This window comes from Rhinopithecus roxellana, chromosome 5 (assembly GCF_007565055.1).
Source record: "Rhinopithecus roxellana isolate Shanxi Qingling chromosome 5, ASM756505v1, whole genome shotgun sequence".
NCBI lineage: Eukaryota > Metazoa > Chordata > Mammalia > Primates > Cercopithecidae > Rhinopithecus > Rhinopithecus roxellana.
The window spans coordinates 91,369,357-91,385,693 of NC_044553.1; the positions used below are offsets into that span (position 1 = coordinate 91,369,357).

Below are 16,337 nucleotides of genomic sequence, written 5' to 3' on the forward strand. Positions count from 1 at the left end.
ATGGTGGCCAGGCTGGTCTCCAACTCCTGACCTCAGATGATCCACCCGCCTCGGCCTCCCAAAGTGCTGGGATTACAGGCATGAGCCACTGCGCCTGGCCGCAACTTTACTTTTTAATCTTGCTAAGAAACCAAAGTCATTTCTCACTTAGATTGAAGCTCCTAAACAAAAATGTTTCATGTATTTTGTCTTTGTGATGTTCAAGGTCAAAAAGAATAAACTAACCAGAGGGTATTAAAATAATTGTCTTTTGCTCCATTCCATTCTGTTCACTAGATTTGCATCCTTTTACACGTTTCCAAGAAAGTGATGTAGTAGCTGCATGATCGTCTGGCTGCTGTAATAATGTTCCCTATAAACAGTAAAGTTATTTCAAGTTTAGTTTGTTCAATTTTTTTTAAACAACCAAAAACCTTGAAATCGGTGTAAATTTAATAACATTATATAGGCAATTTCTAAAATACTACCCTAAATTATTTTAAATACTTTATTTGCTATCCATTATGACCATAAAGTTATTTGCCATCCATTATGACCATTCTGTCTATAAATACTTTCCAGTTTGAAAATATCAGAGTGTATTATACCACCATTGACTTACCCCAAAACATAGCAGTTCTTTTTTTAATTTGAGATGGACTCTTACTCTCTCGCCCACGCGGGAGTGCAGTGGCCTGATCTCGGCTCACCGCAACCTCCACCTCCCGGGTTCAAGCTATTCTCTTGCCTCAGCCTTCAGAGTGGCTGGGATTACAGTCGTGCACTACCACGCCTGGCTGATTGTTGTATTTTTAGTAGAGACAGGGTTTCACCAAGTTGGCCAGGCTGGTCTCAAACTCCTGACCTCAAGTGATCCTCGCCTTGGTCTCCCAAAGTGCTGGGATTACAGGCGTGAGGCACTGCACCCGGCCAATACCAGTTCTTTTAATCAGGCAAAGTAACTTAAAGGGAAGAGAATGAGATTGGTGGTGATATTCAGGGTGGAGTAAGGGGAGAACTTCACTTTTTAATTCCAAATACATTGGAATTGTTTGGAATTTTTATACCAAGAATGTATTCATTAAACATTTGTATTTTTAAAAACCAGTGTATACAGAGTAAGAAAACCCAACGTATAAATTCTGAAAATATAACTTTACGATTTGGAAGAAACGTGGAAACACACACACACACACACACACACACACACACACACAAATAGCACATTAGTTAGAAAAGCAAAACCTACTACTCTCATACTTACAATTCCTACTGCTTGAAAAAGTGAACCATCATGTTCCATTTTTCGCTTTCTCTGAGCATTCTGCAAAGCTAGTATCTTTGGATTTAGTTCTTCCTCAGGAATTGTAGTTCTGAAAAGAAAAAAATTCTAAATGAAAATATAGCTCTTTTATTTTTAAAAAAAATATCCAGTGAGCTCTTTTAAAGAAAATACATATTTCCTTAGTTCTCCAATATTAAGGAATGTAATATACATAACGTAACTCTCCTGATTACTAAAGTGTATCACCCTAAAAGTCAAAGCTTGTTTTTTTTGGGGTGAAACAGGGTCTCACTCTGTCAGCCAGGCTGGAGTGCAGAGACATGATTTCTGCCCACTGCAACCAAGCTCTGCCTCTGGAATCAAGTGATCCTCCCACCTCAGCCTCTCAAGTAGATGGGATTATGGCTGATTTATATATATATTTCTTTGTACAGATGGGATTTCACCATGTTGCTCAGGGTGGTCTCAAACTCCTGAGCGCAAGTGATCTGCCCACCTTGGCCTCCCAAAGTGCTGGGATTACAGGCATGAGCACCTGGCCTTCAAAGCTTAATTTAACAGAAAATTTTCTACAGTATGCATATCCCTATTTTATAAAATAGAGCTGAACACAACTAAATTGACATTATTGTAGAGTCAGAACAGTTAAATATTGTCCTTTTATTCCACCTAACATAACAATGCAGTGATACTGTTGGGACTATTGAAATACAAGATCAGTTTCACATTCGTATAGCATTTTCAGTTTATAAAACATTTCAAGTTCATTAGTTCATTTTAACCTTAAGTTCCCAAGATAGATAAGGCAGGCATATCATACCCATTTTATAAATGAGAATCCCGAGGCCTATTGGGTAACTTTCTCAAAGTCCTACTGCTCACTAGTTGTGATATGGAAGCACACTCTGGGTCTCCAGATCCCTACCTCCCCTCCCCTGCTCTTCCCACTATGCTATTTTCACTCAGTATTGATCTGGTTATCAAACATGAACTATGTATATCTAAAATTAATATTAAATCATGAAGAATTGTTCTAATGAGTAAAGTACATCAGCTTTGCTGTATTATTTTGACTTTTCAAGACCCCCCCATAAACCAAATGCATAATCATAATGGCTCCTTGCTGTTCCAGATAGTTGAGAATGCCAAATAGGTAAGTGATCTAACTGCTCTCTTATTTTGCAGTTTTCTTTGGTTTTTAAAAAATTTCTATAAAACTTCTATTATACAGACAGGCAAGTTTAAAAATTCTTATATAGATATATTGTCTTTATGAAATGTAACTCAGTCTATCATGTAAATATCATTGTAGCAGTAGTAGTAACTTAGTAGTTATGTTTTTAATGGTTTAATTTTTGAAATTCCTTTCATAAGTTTTCAGCGTACACTACATTGGAACTAATGTTTAAAAACAATTGCTAGCTAGGCGCAGTGGCTCACGCCTGTAATCCCAATACTTTGGGAGGCTGAGGTGGGTGGATCACCTGAGGTCGGGAGTTTGAGATCAGCCTGACCAACATGGAGAAACCCTGTCTCTACTAAAAATATAAAATTAGCTGGGCGTGGTGGCGCATGCCTGTAATCCCAGCTACTCGGGAGGCTGAGGCACGAGAATCGCTTGAACCGGCGAGGCAGCGGTTGCGGTGAGCTGAGATCCGTGATCACGCCATTGCACTCCGGCCTGGACAACAAGAGCGAAACTCTGTCTCAGAAAAAAAAAAAAAAAAAAAAAAAAAATTTGCTAAAGTGATCTGATGTGTTACCCTTTGGCTCTGACAAGTACAAGAGAACAGTTGTTCAGAAAACTGGATATCCCATCCTCTGTAGCTGATAGTAAACTATAACTTAGAAGTTATTGTCATTTTTATTACTGTATTCATGCATCTGTCAGTCCAACAACCTTTTTTTTTTTTTTAAACGGAGTTTCACTCTTGTTGCCCAGGCTGGAGTGCAATGGCATGATCTTGGCTCACTGCAGCCTCCGCCTCCAGGGTTCAAGCAATTCTCCTGCCTCAGCCTCCCAAGTAGCTGGGATTACAAGCGCGTGCCACCACACCCAGCAAATTTTTGTATTTTTAGTAGACAGGGTTTCACCATGTTGGCCAGGCTGGTCTCAAACTCTTGGTCTCAGGTGATTCACCCGCTCCGGCCTCCCAAAGTGCTGAGATTACAGGTATGAGCCACTGCGCCCTGCCCCAACAACCATTTACTGAGGAAGTACTACACATTAGGTCATGAGCTAAGTATTAGTATCACTAAAATACCCAAGACACTATGATTGCCCTTGTGGAGCTCAGAGTCAAAAGTCAGTTAGTGACACAGTAAATAAAGTAACAGAAAGTACTTCTGAGTTCATCTAAAGCCCCAAGATCTTTTCCAAGCTTAGGGAAAAGACGTCTCCCAGCACTCTAGGTCAAGGTGGGAATGCTAGGCAGGGAAAAAAAGCTATGTGCTCTGGCTACGACAGTGGTTCTTTCCTATTGCTATTGATATCTGGCTTAGTCTAGACATAGTGGAGGAGGAATCATTCCCCTCTTCCACACACTTATTCCACACACTTATTAGAAAACTTAATTTCTTCTAGCTATAGCCTCAAACTTAAAATATGTGAAATCCCCTTACAAATTATATACAGAAAGTATAACTTAAAAATTGGGTCGTGTCCATATGTTTCTTTGAACTAGTCCCATAGAAGTAATGTCATAATTCATGCTTAGATTTCTGGTATAGAGTTAGAAAACCTGTGTAGCCTGCAATATATATATATAGCTAATGTTTTACAAATATGTAGTGAAAAATAAAAGCAACTTTAATACAAGTTAACTATAATAAAATTTTAAAAGAGGGGCTTGTAAATATCTATATTGAATGCTGAAGATGGAAGGCTCAATTTGCAATGTGCAATTGGAAATAACCCTTAAATTGGAAGGGCTTTTCTTTAGATAAGCTTAAAAAAGAGCTCTTAAGAAATGGAAGCATCTAAGTAGCAACAGTAGTTAACTAGTCTGATTTAAACAACTGCAAGAAGTACATCTGAGCCAACTCTTACATATTTACAGAACTTAACTGAGCTGGATTTTATTTTAAAGGTGTCGAAAGACCCTCCCACATTTAGATAGGTAATTTTAGAATTTATAATTATTTTAGAAAAAATAGGGCTGGGGTGTGGTGGCTCAGGCCAGTAATCCCAGCTCTCTCGGAGGCTGAGGCAGGGGGATCACCTGAGGTCGGGAGTTCGAGACCAGCCTGACCAATATGGAGAAACCCTGTCTCTACGAAAAATACAAAAAAAGTTAGCCAGGCGTAATCCCAGCTACTTGGGAGGCTGAGGCAGGAGGATGGCTTGCACCCAGGAGGCGGAGGTTGCTGTGAGCTAAGATTGCACCATTGCACTCCAGCCTGGTGACAGAGCAAGACTGTCTCAAAAAAAAAAAAAAAAAAAAAAAAAAAAAAAAAAAAAAAAAAAAGAAAGAAAACAAAAATATATGAGGTTAATTTAGAAAGTTTTTTGAGTGCTCAAGAATGTGCCTTAGGGCATACATATCAGAAAGTTTGCTATAAGTTTAGAAATCATGTACTATCACATACATTTATCTCAAAAATAATAAAAGAACTATAACTTGAATGTTACACATAAATACCTTTGACTCAAAGCGACAGATAACACGTTAGGGCTTCTTGGATGAGATTTTTCTGTCTGTTCTATGACTCCTTTTCCTGGTCTGTTTGGTGAGGCTGTCCGACTTTGAGTATCTCTATAAGGTGATGATGTGGCACTAGTAGTTTCTTTATGTATGTGGGTAGAAGATGGAGATGCAGTCAGTATTTTAATGTCTTCCATACGGTCTTTTGTCACTGTTTTTAATTCATCAGTGGTGGCAGTGGTAGTGGTGACATTAGCAGTAGGTTCTTGTATTTGAGTCTGCTGGAATACTGTAACTGTGCTTTGAGGACTTGCGCTTTCAGGGCTTGCGGAACTGCTTTCTAATGGTGACAACTGATCGAAGGAACGTAACTGGAAGTCATCATCCATTGGGATATAGGGAGCTAACATCTCCAAGTCTAAATCTGTGTCCTTTAAAACAGCAAATACATGAGTTTTTACAATGGCCACACTTTATAAATAAAAAACAAGTGAAACTCAAAGTTACTTCAGACTAAAAATTAATGAAATTTAATATAAAACAAGTAAGTTCATATACCTGAGTGGAAAATGGGTTCTTTGCTTCTGTGTCTTCAGCAAAAAGTTTTTCTACCAATTCCAACTTGAATTCATTGACCATATCACTATCCACATAAAAACAATATTCACTGGGACTATTAGGCTGTAAAAAGAAATACGTTTACTATTTCCTGAAGAAGCCTCCATATATTTTGCTAGTTGTCAGAATTTTCAAACTAGATCTCAAAAAAACCTGAAAACACACAACCAAGTCCATTGTGTTTATCAAATTTTATTTAACTAGGCCAGGCTCGGTGGCTCACGCCTGTAATCCCAGCACTTTGGGAAGCCAAGGCGGGTGGATCACGAGGTCAAGAGATTGAGACCATCCTGGCCAACATGGTGAAACCTCGTCTCTACTAAAAATACAAAAATTAGCTGGGCATGGTGACATACGCATGTAATCCCAGCTACTCAGGAGGCTGAGGCAGGAGAATCACTTGAACCTGGGAAGCGGAGGCTGCAGTGAGCCAAGATCGTGCCACTGCACTCTAGCCTGGTGACAGTGTGAGACTCCATCTCAAAAAAAAAAAAAAAAAAAAAGTGAAAATAGTGACATTTTGAAGCTTATACTGGTAACTAATTTTGCCAATATACATATTTCTGACTATGTAATATAACATCATTTACAAAATTAAGATGAAAAGAAACACCTTATTCTAAAGAATAAAACCTATTTGGTAATTCACATCCCACAATGGTACCTAATTGACCAATTAACTAGATGCTACATTCACTGGAATTTATCTTTGAACTGAGAAGGCTCATTCCTGTGGTGACTGAGCTACGTAAAAATCTCACAGCTATTGTTAGGGGTGGGAGTAGAAACTTAAGTTATTTTACCTGCATATACCTGAACGAATGTACATTATTACTATTTTAAGAGTTCTGAGCAAGAATTTTAACAAAAAACTATAGCTGTGTATTCTAAACAAGAAATTTTGCTTTCCTCATTCTAATGTTTTTGTTAGATTTACTTTTGTTAGATAAAAACCAAGATGAACCAAACATTTTTTTTGTGCTGGGTAAATTAAGCAACCAGAGCATAGGATATATATTCATTCACCACAAGGCTATGAGATGTCAAATCTCCTACTCTTAGCTTGTCAGTTTTATCCAACAAATATTTAATGTAGAATTATTTACCACTTATTAAAGCTTATTTATGCCTCATTTATCAAGTTATAATGTTCAGATCTAAGTTGCCCTACTCCTGAGTATATTTTTAGATGTACGAAGCCCTAAAATGGAATCATTCTAGATTTAGAAATAAAGCCCTGTGTGATATCTCTAGTCTTGGCCAGCCTAGCCTTTAAAGATGATTTTTATTGTGTTTATAGGACAATTAAAATCAAGACAGATTCAGAATAAAAAAGACCAGTTACTAAGTATTTTATGTAACACTTGTTATTTTCATGTTATACTTATCCAAAATTTCAAAATAGTGATGGAAATTGGACTAAATTGGGCAAAGAATTCATAAGGTCCTTTCCCATTTAAACCCTGTTAAGTCTATTGCTACCAGACAGTTCTCCAACTCAAAGGGGTAATGGGCCAGGCATGGTAGCTCACGCCCGTAATCCTAGTACTCTGGGAGGCCAAGGCAGGAGGATCGCTTGAGCCCAGGAGTTTAAAACCAGCCTGGGCAATGTAGTGAGAACCCTGACTCCACAAAAAAAAAAAGGTTAAAAAATTAGCCAGGCATGGTGGTGCGGGCCTGTAGTCCCAGCTACTTGGGAGGCTGAGGTGGGAGAATCATTTGAGCCTGGAAGGTTGAGGCTGTAGTGAGCTGTGATTGCACCACTGCACTCCAGCCTGGGTGATAGTGAGATTCTCAAAACAAAACAAAACACAATAAAACAAACTAAAAGGGGTAACAGGTATAGGCTGTGGCTACCTTGAGCACATTTAGTACTATTCTCTTTAAATGTCCAAATTCAAGATGTTTTTGTCCTACTGATATAAATAATAGAGAAACAATGTACATTTCACCTTTTGGTTTATATTAAGCTAGTTTCTTCCCATGTTCCTGACTATCTTTGAGCCTAAAACATGCTCAGGTCTAAGTTAGGCAATAGCTCTTGCAATAATTTTAAAGTGCTAAAATTCAAACACACACACAAATGTAATTTGTGGTTCAAATGAGTGTTTGAGTCAAACTTATAAACACATTCTTGAATGTTAAAATCTGAAAGTTGTCTCTTTCTGATTATATCATGACACCTACCTCAGGTGAACTTTGTCTAGTGCTTCCATCAGAAGGACTAGGTGGCTGATCCTGAATTTGGGGCATGGTAAAAGAAAGTTCCAGTGACTCTGGATTTGGTTCTAATTTTAATGCAACTTCTTGATTGAGTGCAGGGTCAGCACTACTTCGAAGTGGCTTTGGCGTTTCAGAGGTGGGTAATGGAGACATTGCCAAATTCATATTCTGTAATTTTTCGTTGGATGAGGGAAGCATTACATCATTATACAATGGTACTTCCTCAAGTTGCTGGTCATCAGTTTCTGTGTCTGTGGGGAAAAAATATGAGTCAGTCTAAAGTATACAAGGATTTTTTTTTTAACCTAAGAGTCTTGCTCTGTTGCCCAGGCTGGAGTGCAATGACGCAATCTTGGCTCACTGCCACCTCTGCCTCCCAGATTCAAGCAATTCTCCTGCCTCAGCCTCCCAAGTAGTTGGGATTACAGGCGCACACCACCATGCCCAGCTAATTTTTGTATTTTTGGTAGAGACGGGGTTTCACCATGGTGGCCAGGCTGGTCTCGAACTCCTAACCTTAAGTGATCCACCCACCTCGGCCTCCCAGAGTGCTGGGATTACAGGCGTGAGCCACTGCGCCCGGCCACAGGGATTTTAACATACAAAAAATTTGTGTTCTTTTTCACGAAAGGTTTGTCTAATTCATCAAACAACAAAATGTTAACAAATTTTCCTTCATCAGAAAGTTTACATATAATAGTATAGTATAACCGTAAGTCTGGGTTATCTTTACAATCCACTATTGATACCGCCTCTTAATCTCTACGGCATAAAAGACAAAAGGCAACACCAACCTTTTTATACATTAAAATGTTCTCTACTTTAAAATTGCAGTTTTCATCTTCAATGCTTCATGTTATAGTATGACTGCCTTTTTATCCTTTAATGCAACAATGCCTACTTCCATGTAACTCTGCTAAACTGTGGAGAAAATCTGACAGCAGGATACAGAAATAGAGTAGCCAGGAAAAATTTATGTGGGAAGAAGAAATACCTTAAGGACACTTTGAAGCACAATTTTCAACAATATAAAAAAGCAAGAATGGTAAGAAATTACCAGGGCAAAAATATTTAAGCAAATACATTTAAGAAAACTATAAAAATATATTAGCTTGTAATGTCCAAATGATTACCAACAAAAAACGTCAAAGTAATGTTTAGTTGAAATGGGGCTTGTAGCAAGAGACACAATTTAGGGCATTAACAAAATAACTACTCACCATTGCTGCCAAAATCTAAAGATATGATTGTGTCTCCAGCGGCTGGGGCCAGCAAAGTTAAAGCATCAGGTTCCTTCTTAAGTTTGTCAAAGAGGCTACTTGTATCTTCTGATTCAACTTTGGTGAATAGCTGAGTCATTTTCATATCTGAAGATTCAACCGGTTTAAGGACACATTCTGTTTGTTGAAGGGAGAAAATCAAGTCGTGCTGAATAATACCACTGTCAAAACAAGAGAAATTAGTAATTCACAAATGAGCACTTGACACAGTGAGGGGAAAGGGGACTGTGAAAAAGTCTTAAAAAATTCTGCTTTATGGACAGGAACATTTTAAGATTTCTTGAGATGCATGATCACTCACGCATACTTTGTCACATTTAGGGTTTTAAAATGCTATTACAAAATAAAGACCCAATACAATGCACAGTATGCAGCCATAAAAAAGAATGAAATCATGTCCTTTGCAGCAACATGGATGCATCCAGAGACCATTATCCTACGTGAGATAACCCAGAACACAGAAAACCAAATGCTGCATGCTCTCACTTGTAAGTGGGAGCTAAACATTGGGTTACTTGTGGACATAAAGAGGGCATCAACAGACACTGAGGACTAGTAGGAGAGAGGGGCAAGGGTTGAACAACTGTTGGGTATTATGCTCACTAGCTGGGTGACAGGATCAATTGTACCCCAAACCTCAGCATCACATGATATACCCATGTAACAAACCTATGCATGTATCCCCTGAATCAAATATAAAAGTTGAAATTAAAAAAAAAAATTCCCAGTACAAGATAATTTGACTAATTTCAGTTAAGAATTTCAGATATGCAGGCTGGGCACAGTGGCTCATGCCTGTAATCCCAGCACTTTGGGAGGCTGAGGCAGATGGATCGCTTGAGCCTGGGAGTTCAAGAGCCTGGCCAACATGGCAAAACCCTGTCTCTACTAAAAATACAAAAAATTAACCCGGTGTGGTGGTGCACGCCTGTAGTCCCAGCTACTTGGGAGGCTGAGGCACGAGAATTGCTTGAGCTCAGGAGGTGGAGTGAGCCAAGATCACGTCACTGCACTCCAGCCTGGGCGACAGAGTGAGACTCCATCTCAATGGAGTCTAAGGATAGTCCTAAGAGAGGGGCCATATTTTCTTTGGTGGTAAGAACATAAGGTGATACCACCTACAGGATAGGGTTGAAGAGGGATGATGAGCAACAGTTTATCTTCACGAGTGGCTTAAATTACTCCTTTAATTAACATATTAAATATTCACTATCTGAAATTAACTGAGAATGCAAAGATAAAAATAGCCAACCCTTGACCTTAAGAAATTTATAACCCATTGTGAAAGTAGATATGTAAACAATTAAAATACACTGTGATAACTGCTAAAATAGAGAAGGCTTGCTTCACTGAGAAGCTAACGAGCTGATACTTGGGATCAAGTGGCATTTGCTAGGCAGACTGGGGTGTGAGGAAGAGAAAGACATTCCAAGTGGAAGATTCATACATAATGGTAAAGTCACAAAAGAACACTGTGGTACTAATATAAAAACATTAAAGGATGGTGTCAGAAGTGGCAAAAATAAAAACTGGCCAAAGTCTTCCTAACAGGGGTGACCCTAGATTTTAAAGGGAAGGCTAAATCTCTGATGCATGAGTATGATGGTAAACAAGGATGCTATACACCTAGGCAAGTGTTTATCTTGGAAGTCATAAAAAGATCACTAAAATTCTAAGGAAAATAAGATGATGAGATATCCACACTAGAAAGCTTAGCCTGGCAGTAATGGGCAAGGTGGACTACAAGGTGGTAATAATGTGGACAGGTAGACTAGATGGGGCAGGAGTCTAGTAAAATAGATCAAATGAAAGATTAAATTGTGATGTACATAATATTCACAAGCCAAAGAGCTAAGTGAAGAGTTCATGAATATACAAGAGCCATGTATTACATCATACAGCTTATTAATCTTACAGAATTTCATTTAATTTTCATTATAACCTTCTGAACAATTATCTACATAGATGAAATTCAGAAAAATGAAGAGACTTCCCCAAGGTCAGGGAGCTAATGAGTGCTAGAGCTACGATACAAACCTAGGTCAGTATTCTTCCTACAAAAAGAACACAGCTGTCTTGAGATAATATATGCCGATACCTGTATAACTAGACCAAACCAGTCAATGGATCTGGTGTTTTTTTCATGGTCTTTTTAAAAATAGGAGTGAAGGTATGGGGATAGACAACTACTGACAGTATTTAGTGGTATCACTGTAGAATAGCTGGACTGGAAACCTAGGTCAGAGTACAGAAAATAATAATTTGGTAGAGATGTAAAGAATTAAAATTTAGTTAATATTTATAATCTTATCTTCCTATAAATGAACAGAATATCCAAAAAGAATCACTATTTATTCCCCAAAAACGTTTATTTCTCAAACTTACCTCACAACATAATTCACACATACAATGCACTGTGGTTGAGAGTTCTTGGTGTTATATATAACAGTTGCTTGAGTTTCAACCCAGACATATCCACCTCTTTTGGCAAGCATCCTGTACTGTCCTGTGGTGACTTGTCCTTTAGTAAACACTAGGGGGAAAAAGGAAGAAGAATCATGCAAAGAAAATATTGTAACTTTGAATTTTCAATTAAATAAACAGATGCTGAATGCTGATCATTGTTTTAGAAAACAAATGTTTATTTAGTGGAATCAGTTGTAACTGCTTAAATTCAGACAGTGTGTCCCAGAATAGCTGAAAATATACCCATTTCCTTTTTCAAACCCCCTAAATAAAACTCCTTTGCTGCCAATGAGCTAAGTGAAGAGTTCATGAATATACAATCTTCAGTAACTAAAATTTCTTTAATGACTTAGGTTGAAAGTGTAACATTAGAGAATAATCAGTAGCCTTTTTCAAGAAAATGGTGCCACAATAACTTCCTTAAATTCTGACTAAAGTTTCCAGAGAACCAAAGATGCTTTAAAAAGCTGTACGTAGCATATTTAAATATAAATTGATACCACATTGTAAGTCTTTTGGCAATTTAGGCAATTTAAATTAAATATTGATTTGGGAGAAAGTACTGAATAAATCCTAATGATGGTATTATTTTGAGGATTGGGCGGTCCTGACTGCAGACTTGGATTTACTCTTGAGTTCAAGGGTGATCAATCACATCAACTCAGTGATATTCAGGTATCCTCAATCACAGTCGGAAGTCATGCATAGGTACAGATTAAACAGGTGAGATAGTCCAAAGTTTAACATCTTGGGATCTTAACATTCATTTGAGTAAAATTCAGAATCAAATCTTATGTCAAAGGTACTTGCTATGGGTGACTATAGTCAAAAATAATTTAATCGTACATTTTAAAGTAACTAAAAGAGGCCAGGTGCCAAGGCAGGTGGATAACCTGAGGTCAGGAGTTTGAGAACAGCCTGGTCAATATTGCGAAACCACGTCTATACTACAAATAAAAAATTAGCCAGGCATGGTGGTATACGCCTATAATCCCAGGTACTTGGGAGGCTGAGGCAGGAGAATCTCTTGAACCTGGGAGGCAGGGGTTGCAGTGAGCCGAGATTGCTCAACCGCACTCCAGCCTGGGCGACAGAGTGAGATCCTGTCTCAAAAGAAAAAATAAATAAATAAAATAACCAAAAGAGTATAACTGGATTGTTTGTCACACAAGATAATGCTTGAGGTGATAGGTACTCCATTTACCCTTATGCATTGCATACCTGTATCAGAATATCTCATGTAACCCATAAATATACACACATAACTATGCACTTATAAACATTTTTAAAAATGGTACTTATTACCAAATGTGATGTTCACCACCTTCACATTCATTGATTGTACAAATATTTCCTGAGTGCCTTTTACATACCAACCACTGTTCTGAGTATTTACGTGAATTCTGAAAATTACGCTATTCAATACTCTATAATATTTGGATTTTCAAGTCTTTGTATTTAAAATGCCAGCAAGTTTTGTCAATGATTAAATGATTCTATTTTTACCGATACTTGTTGCAACAAATACAAAACACAAAATGGTCAAGATCTCTACTGAATAGGCCTATTAACACATTTAGTCTGGGAAGACTGGTTCATTTTAACCAGAGAATTCGATGGGTAGCCAAACTGTACAGAGGTTGCAACAGTTAAGTAATTAGAATATCTCTGAGTTCTTCTATTGTACTTACTATCATGATGAGTTTTGGTCAGATGATCAGAGTCCAAAGCATGATAATATTCATAAATTGAGCGGCCTAAAAGTTCTTCTGGCTCATATCCCATCAATTCGGTAATTCTGTTAGTAAAAAATACAAGATTTAAGAAAAAAAGGGAGACTAACTGATAAAAATTTTTCTCCTCCCAAGTTAACTGATAGGCATTAATCTTATGGATAAGTGAATTTTCAAAAATAAAGAGCATCTTCCTTTGCTTAGAATAAATTTACACCTCACCTTTAGGAACTACAGTTATTAAATGCAATATCACACATTTCTTTAAATCCTCTAGGTTTGTCCTGTTATTTAACTCTTTTATCCTCTTCACCCAAACTTGTTACCTATTCTTTTTTTTGGAGACAAATTTTCCCTCGTGTTGCTCAGGCTGGAGCACAATGGCGTGATCTCGGCTCACCGCAACCTCCACCTCCCAGGTTCAAGTGATTCCCCTGCCTCAGCCTCCCGAGTAGCTGGGATTACGGGCATGTGCCACCATACCCAGCTAATTTTGTATTTTTAGTAGGGACGGGGTTTCTCCATGTTGGTCAGGCTGGTCTTGAACTCCTGACCTCAGGTGATCTGCCCGCCTCGGCCTCCCAAAGTACTGGGATTACAGGCGTGAGCCAACGTGCCCAGCCTACTTGTTACCTATTCTTACCACATCTCATTATACATACTTTTGGTAACAAGGCAGGGTATTAATAAACAGAGAAGAAGTACTACTAAATTAAATAGTAAAAGTTATAAAGGTAGTCACTGACACTTATTTTAAAATATAGATAAAATCTATAACATTTTTTCATAAAGCCAAATTCTTTATGTAGTAACTTTTAAGCCCCTAGGCAACACCTCACTCTGAGAAATCAATAGCCACTACACAATTCTATTATCATCAACCAAAGAGCATCTGCACTAAATGGGAACTAAAGGAATTATGTTGGTTTTAGAAGATGCTCTTGTACTCAGTTTAGTTTTTGGCATTACATGAAATTATGGGGGTAATTTCAGATAAAACAATATTTCAAATGAAAATACATTGGAAAACAATCCAATTACCCTATCTATCTCGCTGGCAGAGAGTAGACCTTTATTTAAGACAGAGACTAGATCTCATTCTCTGGAAGCAGTATGTAACGGCAACTATGACATGAGAAAGAGAAAGCTATCTTCTTAGTACCATGCTGAACAGAAATACTCTCTTCTCAAGTCTTTCTAGGAGCAAAACATGAGTTAAGCTTTTAGATTCTCAGCCTTTAGATTTCAGAGGACTTTCTTACTGAGGTGCAAGCAAACCTCATATAACATGCTCTGTGTGAAAAAAACTCCACTTAACTACAGGAAGGACGTAGCCAAGATATCCTATAAAGGTATAAAAGTAACATTGCTTGTGTTCTCACACTTAAAGGCAAGATCTTCCATAGTTTATTACAAAATAAATACATAAATGAAAAGCTGATTTGTCAAAAACCAAACCAAACTCAGCCCAAACCCTCAATTCTTTACAAAGGGCCATCTGTAAACACAGCAACACCAGGTGGCAGCATTATAAAGGAAAACATGTTTTTAAACAAAATCAGTCATATTTCTTGAAATTATGCTTTAAAAATAATTTTAATTGGTCTTATATTTTTCTGTTTAAATAAAATCCCCATGGAATTAAAGACTTTTTCACTATTCAAATCTAAATATGCCCATATGTGCCTGGCATTATTCTAGGCATCAAAATGCAAAGACAAAACTCAACACCTGGCTAATCTTCCAGTAGATGTAGTGTACTACTTAGGAAATAATGTGATAAATTGCAGTGATGAGAATCTATTCCATGGAATCCTATCCATGCAAAGGAATGGTAGAATGAGGAACAGCCTCTTATAGGAGACTTATGACTAGAGAGAGACAAAGGAAAGGCAAAACCACTTTCAGGAAAAAGGTACGGCATAAGCAAAAGATTTTTTAAAATGCTTAATGTGGTGCGGGTAACAAAGATTCTATAATACGGTTAGTGGAGACAGATATGAGATGATGCTGAAGAAGTAGGTAGGGGGATCAGATTAATGAGGGTCTTGTTTATATTGTCATAGGAAGCTGATTTAATCTAATGTCCTTCAGTGCTTCTCAATCTGAGGTGTGTCTATCACTAAAAGATACCAAGAAGTCAAAAATATAAACTGTACATGCTTTCCTAGAAGGTCAGTTTTACACATATTGAAGCAAGAAAGGTGAAGTTAATTTAACTTTAGAGAATTACATAGGTTATATTCTATACCAAAGGGGTCGGGGTGTCCAGAAAATATGACCAAAAAGTGTTTTTAATGGACTAGGAAACCTGTGATCTAAAGCAGTATACGACTCATTTATTTTGAGGCAGGAACTGTTCATCTTCATTTCTACTTTAGTCCCATGAACATAGTAGATGCTCAAATAAAGTGCTGAATAATTTTAAATGATTATTACGGAGTTCAGTAAATAGCAGCTATTTGTGGAATATTTTGGAGTTTAGGCGCTTGATATGTTAGATTTTCTTAAAATTGAGCAAAATTTTTCCATAGCTTGGTTGTCAGGAGTTATAGATGCGAGAAGTTCTTGGAAAGAGCTCTAAACCAGAAAATAACAGTCTGTTGGTCAAACTCAAAACTGTCTTGGTTGATATATGAGCTGATTGTCTTTACTGTTACCTCCTGTCATTATCATTTTGCTAATTTTCTGCTATAACTAGGGGGTAATGTCACTCCTTTTCTCATTTTTGCTCCATTACCCTCCTTTCTCCCTGGCCTCCCCTTTACTTTGTTACCTTGAGTTTTCAAAAAAATAAAAAATAATTCCTCAAAATAGGATGGAAATCTCTGTTCCATCATACATTTACATGAATACTAGTAGTAAACACCTTAAAATAATTCTTAGCTTTTCTATATTCATTTTCTTAAAGTTGACACCAGCAGTGAAGCATTCACTATGCCCACTAGGCACTCAACAGACTTCTTTAATCCTCACAACATCCTTCTGAGGTATGTTTTTTTTTTTGAGATGGAGTCTCACTCTGTCTCCCAGGCTGGAGTGTGGTGGTGCAATCTTGGTTCACTGCAACCTCCGCCTCCTGGATTCAAGCAGTTCTCCTATCTCAGCC

At 37.7% G+C, this 16,337-nt stretch overlaps 1 protein-coding gene and 1 long non-coding RNA gene across 4 annotated transcripts in view; one reads left to right on the plus strand and one right to left on the minus strand.

Moving 5' to 3' along the window:
• LOC115897428 overlaps window positions 1–16,337 on the plus strand; it is a 36,846-nt gene that overhangs the window by 5,076 nt on the left and 15,433 nt on the right. The window lies entirely within an intron of this gene.
• HIF1A (hypoxia inducible factor 1 subunit alpha) overlaps window positions 1–16,337 on the minus strand; it is a 52,324-nt gene that overhangs the window by 2,224 nt on the left and 33,763 nt on the right. For 2 of the 3 annotated variants that reach the window (XM_030929927.1, XM_010354649.2), the window contains exons 7-14: window positions 13,187–13,293; window positions 11,415–11,562; window positions 8,970–9,190; window positions 7,714–8,000; window positions 5,467–5,589; window positions 4,906–5,339; window positions 1,244–1,352; window positions 226–352 (exon numbers count right to left, since the gene is read on the minus strand). In XM_030929927.1, coding sequence (XP_030785787.1) covers window positions 226–352; window positions 1,244–1,352; window positions 4,906–5,339; window positions 5,467–5,589; window positions 7,714–8,000; window positions 8,970–9,190; window positions 11,415–11,562; window positions 13,187–13,293 — 1,556 coding nt within the window. The remainder of the gene's footprint in view (window positions 1–225; window positions 353–1,243; window positions 1,353–4,905; window positions 5,340–5,466; window positions 5,590–7,713; window positions 8,001–8,969; window positions 9,191–11,414; window positions 11,563–13,186; window positions 13,294–16,337) is intronic. The other variant, XM_030929928.1, reaches the window with a different exon arrangement.